General features: G+C 62.6%; 2 protein-coding genes across 3 annotated transcripts; one reads left to right on the top strand and one right to left on the bottom strand.

The window, feature by feature from the left end:
* Positions 1–1,760: 1,760 nt before the first annotated feature.
* On the top strand, positions 1,761–3,469 carry LOC113211635 (sarcoplasmic reticulum histidine-rich calcium-binding protein-like). 2 transcript variants are annotated; one of them, XM_026430076.2, is made up of 2 exons: positions 1,761–1,983; positions 2,072–3,469. In XM_026430076.2, the coding sequence occupies exons 1-2, from the start codon at positions 1,920–1,922 to the stop codon at positions 3,304–3,306; spliced, it is 1,299 nt and encodes a 432-aa protein (XP_026285861.2). In that variant the 5' UTR covers positions 1,761–1,919; the 3' UTR covers positions 3,307–3,469. The 2 variants fall into 2 exon arrangements, with proteins under 2 accessions (XP_026285861.2, XP_052126375.1); XM_052270415.1 differs by having other exon boundaries at positions 2,053–3,469.
* On the bottom strand, positions 3,443–5,145 carry LOC113211634 (basic proline-rich protein-like). The gene is made up of 2 exons (XM_052270416.1): positions 4,791–5,145; positions 3,443–4,715 (listed from the first exon to the last, which is right to left on the bottom strand). The coding sequence occupies exons 1-2, from the start codon at positions 5,128–5,130 to the stop codon at positions 3,862–3,864; spliced, it is 1,194 nt and encodes a 397-aa protein (XP_052126376.1). The 5' UTR covers positions 5,131–5,145; the 3' UTR covers positions 3,443–3,861.

The following is a 5,145-nucleotide window of genomic DNA, read 5'->3' as shown; positions in this document are numbered from 1 at the left end:
CAGAGGGGGTGGGTGCAGCCTGCCTGGCCCGGGACGGGTCGGGCCGGCTGAGCCAGCAGCGCGCCCTGGCGGGGCGTCGCTCAAGCCCCCGTGCACCGCAGCAACCCCTTTCCCCACGGCCCCTTCTCCCGCGGACCAGAGGGGGGAGGGCGCACGGGCAGGAGGAGGGGGGACTTGAGGACGGTCAGGAGGGCGGCGCGGCGGGGTTTAGAGAGAGAGAGAGAGAGAGAGAGAGAGCAAGCGAGAGGGACCGGGGGAGGGGGCGGGGAGCGGGAGTCAAGGGCAAGGGCGGGCGAGGGACAGGGGGACGTACGAGCGCTCACGTGACGTCGGCGCCCCTCACTCACTGCACTCACACACATGAACATTGTTCTGCTTCTGTTGGCTGAAGTACACACCATTGCGTTTGTTGCGTTTGTTCCTGCAGGCCGAGTCGCACTGGTGCTGCTGCTGCTCCTGGTGTCAGCGGCCGCCCCCTCCACGCCATACACCGCCAGTACGTTATGAAGAAGAAGTTGTCAAATAAGAGGAACCTGAGAGGAACCAGAAGAAGGTAGCGCTAGCGTGGTGGGTGGCGTGGCGTAGCGCCCTATGCGTAGAAAGCAGAAGATGAGCAACAGTCTAGCCAAAGTTAGAGTGTGTCCGAATTCAGCCACCGACCGAGCACCGACCGGTCGGTCGTCGGGCGGTCGGTGGCCGGGCCGTGGCGAGCCACTCGCTCCAAGCAGCTATGCCACCCTGTCCACATTGGGTTAACCGCGAACCGCGAAATCCTTTCGCGGGGGATGATCGTAGGGCGCGGGTCTTACGCGGGGGATCGTCGCGGGTCCTCCGCGGGTCCTCCGCGGGGGTAGTCGCGATCCGCAACCATCCCCAGCGAAAGGACTTCGTGGTTCGCGGTTGGCATAGCTGCTTGGAGCGGCTCGCGACCGGCCGCTCGACGACCGACCGCTCGACCACCGACCGGTCGGTGCTCGGTCGGTGGCTGAATTCGGACACACTCTTAGGATGTGTGTCGTTAGATTTCAAACAGTGTGGCCTTAGCCCGTTCCTACTCATCTAGCACCTTAGCACCAAGGGCTATTACGACAGTTGAATCATTATCATTGTGTTAAAATTTACCAATGAAATATGACTGTACAGACAACGACACCCGGACGGTTAAGAAGATTGCAAACTCACTTTAGCGACCAAACTTTAAAGAACCAGTTTTTGAGACAAGAATTCTACTCTAATGTAATGTAAATTTCTACGTATGTTTTTACAAATTCTACAAAACTTGGTTTAGTGAAAGCCAATGATCACACTGTATGGTCATCTGTGTTCTGCTTTGTTTAGGGGTTGCGTTACACTACGCCACCTCCTCATAGCTACCTTCTCCTTGATCCTCTTGTTGGGCAGCTTCCTCAGAGATGATGTTATGGGAATACTGTTCATCCTAAGGCTTCGAGAGACAAACTGTTCGCTCGGGCTCCTCAGGGGTGTGGAAGTCCTCGGGCGAGTGCGGCGTGGGTTACAACGCCGTCTGCGTCCTGGTGTGCGGTCTCCTGCTCCGGCAACCGACCCACTGCGTCATCGTGTTCGGCTACCAGCGCTGCCTGTGCGGCCAGCTGCCGAACTTCACTCGCGCCGTCGGCGCAGCCCCCGCCCCCGCCCCCGCCCCCTCCGCCGCCGCGGCCGCGAGTGGACGCCGGCGTCGGCAAGGTGCCACCGGCCGCGGCGCGGCGCCCAGCAGCAGAGCAGCTAGGGCTGGGACGGCGGCGGAGGAAACACTGCGCCGGTGATCGCGCGGAGGGACCTCGTCGTGCCCTCGTCCCCGCCGCCCCCAAGGGACGCCGCATGCACTGGCCGCGCGGCGGGGACGCCAGGGCGCCCCGAGGCCAGTTTTTGAGACTGCTGCTGCGGGCGTCGCGGCCGCGATGAGGCGTGCGACGGCGAGCGCGCTGCGCCTCGGGGCGCTGCTCGCCCTGCTAGCCGGCGGCGGTGAGTACGTCGACGGGGACTTTGGCGAGGTGGAGGATGGAGGGATGTCACGCGCCAACTGATGCCCAGGCTTACGCGTGCCCTGCAGTCCGTGCGTCCTGCCGGAGGTCGGACTGTCAGTCCACCTGCACGTCCGCCAACGGGGCGTCGTCGGGGACCTGCCAGCTGGGCCGCTGCCTCTGCCACGCGGGGGACTCGGCGCTCGTCCTGCCCCCGGCTACCCAGGTACCCGACGACGGAGGCGCAAGGGGCACACCGGGCGCAGCCTCCACGCCTGCCACGAGCGACGCGTTTGGCGGCGTGGGCTGGACGTCGCAGGCGGATACGGCAACGGCCTACAACGGCGCTCCTCGTCATCGTCACGAACAGCATGAGCATGAGAGGCATCGGAGGCGGACCAAAACCCACTACCACATGGGTCCGGCAGGGCCAGCCACCGAGCCTTATTCTGTCGACGGGCGGAGGAGGTTCGAAGGGGCGTGGGGCAGCAGGAGTGACATCGCGGAGGCCTCCGGCGCGGGGCAGAGGGCGGAGGGTTCGCAGGCCGACACCAGGGCCGAGAGACGGGCCGACGACGGCGACAGGGTGCACGGCGTGCCGAAGGCAAAGCGGAGGGTGAAGAAGAGGAGGCCAAAGAAGGACGGCAAGGGGGCAGAGAGCGGCGAGAAGGACAAGAGCGACGAGGAGGGCGTGAAGGGGAGGGGCAAGCATAGCAAAGAGTCAGGGGGAGGAAAATCGGAGGAGGAAGAGAACGGAGGTGAGGGGGGTGCAGGAGACAACGGGGCCGAATATGTGGGACACGTAGAACACTTTGAACACGTTGAACACACGGAGCACAGGGAGCACAGCACAGAGGTCAAAAGGGAGAAGGAGGAGGGAGAAGCAGCAGGCGAAGAGGATGGTCACGGTCACCGTGACGAGGAAGTGATAGAGAGGAAAGGGGCTGATGAGGACAAAATCTCCGACGACAACCCGGTGGCGAGCGCGGGGGATAAACAAGAAAGGGACGGGAAACTGGATAAGCAGGATGAGAAGGATGACCAGACGGAAGGGGTGGTCAAAATAGATAAGGAAGAGGATGGCAAGGACGAGGTCGACTGCGGCGAAAAAGAGGACAATGATCGGGAAAAGGAATGCAATGATGGTGCTGATGATGCGGATCAGGGTGATGGATTAGCAAGGAATGGAGGCGTAAATAAGAATGGAGATGAAGAGGACGACGACGAGGAATCGGACGAGTCTGAGTGCGAGGATGAAAGTGACGAAGGAAGTGCAAAGGAAGACGAAATCGGCAGCACAACTGCCACACCAGCGGCAGAGTAGATGAGGAAATTTGAGTGTTCTTAGGGACTATTGCGAAAGAAAACGATTTGATGTAAATACTATATTTATCATATGATTACGATATTATTTCTCTTTATCAAAAATGAACATAAAAATATGTAGACTTAAGTTATAGGTTATCAAATATACTGCCCCGATTATATTTAGTTGTTTCCTTTCTTCCTGTAAAATTACCATTCATAAATGTAATTTTATGACTCGCAATTTTTTTTTTCAACGGGGGCGTAAATAATTACGTCGTTTTGGCATGGAAGGTAACGAATCAGATCGGTAACCCATCTTCAGCCTGGTAATCGTCAAATTGCTTGGACTTCCCCCTGGTCGTAACTGACTAATGATATCCGCCATACTCTCAACAACTGAAACATTTTTGCTCACTCTGCTACGCCACCACCTGTGTCCCACAGCTTCAAAACACGGAGACAAATTAATCCGAGCTAAGTCTCTCCTCCCAGTCCTCAGTCGAGAACCTCCCTCAGCCTCAGCCCCTCGACACATAGAACCCGTTAGACCCCACAACCGCCCGCAGCTTGCCTACTGCCCACCTCCAAATCCCGAAAGACTTCTCAACCCCGACGATCCGCCGTTACCCGTACCAACGGGCCCTCCAGAACTCCCGATGGGCCCAGGCAGGCCAGAGCCTATCCCCACAGGCCCCCCTGGACTTCCAGGGCCGGAAGACCCCCCTGCCCATCGTGGCGCAGCCGCCAGTGCTCCATACGGAACGCCTGATACCTTTCCCCACGGCCCTGGTCCAAAGTCATCCCCGATCCCGGGGAACGAACCAAGACCAGGCAGCACAGGAGGAAATGGCGCTCCGCCTGGCCCACCTGGTCCGCCTGGTCCGCCTGCGCCAGGTGCACCCGCCCCGACGGGCCTCCGGAACGCGCCCTGCGGCGGCGGGGCGTGCGGCTCGGGGGTGGTGTCGGCGGTGACCCTGGTCGCGTGCGCCGGCACGGGGGAGATGGCGCTGTAGGTGAAGACCCGCTGCGGCTGCGTCGTGCTGGTCGCAGCAGGGGGCTGGTACATGGGGGGCACGGGAGCGGCCATCGGCTGGTACTGCGGGTACGGCGGCGGGTACGGCGGGGGGTACGGCGGCGGCGGGTACTGGGGTGGGTACTGCGGGGCGTACTGCGGGGCGTACGGCGGCGGCATGTAGGGCATCGGCATGACCGCGTTCACGTTGTAGTTGACGTTCACGTTGCTGTTGGAGTTGGAGGTGGGGCCGCTGGCCGGGCCGGGGTCGTCGCGGTGGCGGGGCGGGCGCGGCCGGTGGTCCCGGCACTGGCAGGCGCCGCCGTGGCACCGCGCCGCCGCGTGCATGGCGCGCCTGCACGCCGCCACGCACGCCGTCACCGTGCACGTCATTCCCCTGCCCATGACCATCGCTGCAAACACACACGACCATGAGCGCACCGCTGTCCGTCACGGGCCTGGACACCCGCCCTGCACCGCACACTCACCAGGGCCGGGCACGTCCACCAGGTCCCCGTCGGGGTCGTCGGCGTCTCCATCCGCCTCGGCCGGCGGCTCCCCTGCGTCCTGCGGCGCCTGCGGCGGCGGCTGAGCAGGCTGAGCCCACGGGAGCGCGCCCTGCGGCGACGACCCAGGCGGTAGAGGACCCGACGGCGGGAAGGGTCCCGGGGGCGGGAAAGCTCCCGGCGGCGGAGGTCCCTGAGGCGGCGGCCCTTGCGGCGGCGGCCCTGGGGGCGGCAGGTGCCCGGGCGGGTGTTGCGCGGACAAGGTGCCTCCCACGAACACCATCGCCGCGAGGACGGCGGCGACGTGGTCGACGACGGTCATGTCGGAGCGGGCGGC

The sequence above is a fragment of the Frankliniella occidentalis genome, unplaced genomic scaffold (assembly GCF_000697945.3).
Source record: "Frankliniella occidentalis isolate FOCC.00 unplaced genomic scaffold, Focc_3.1 Scaffold123, whole genome shotgun sequence".
In the NCBI taxonomy this organism is placed as follows: domain Eukaryota; kingdom Metazoa; phylum Arthropoda; class Insecta; order Thysanoptera; family Thripidae; genus Frankliniella; species Frankliniella occidentalis.
Note: the sequence above shows the minus strand (reverse complement) of the source record. Positions and strands in the feature narration are given on the sequence as shown.

What these genes read in the sequence shown, in the direction of transcription:
- LOC113211635 (XM_026430076.2), top strand. Translation starts at nt 1,920, where the DNA reads ATGAGGCGTGCGACGGCGAGCGCGCTGCGCCTCGGGGCGCTGCTCGCC. An exon ending in CGCCCTGCTAGCCGGCGGCG is followed by an intron (nt 1,984 to 2,071) that starts GTGAGTACGTCG and finishes CGTGCCCTGCAG; the next exon opens with TCCGTGCGTCCTGCCGGAGG.
- LOC113211634 (XM_052270416.1), bottom strand. Translation starts at nt 5,130, where the DNA reads ATGACCGTCGTCGACCACGTCGCCGCCGTCCTCGCGGCGATGGTGTTC. An exon ending in GGTGGACGTGCCCGGCCCTG is followed by an intron (nt 4,716 to 4,790) that starts GTGAGTGTGCGG and finishes GTGTGTTTGCAG; the next exon opens with CGATGGTCATGGGCAGGGGA.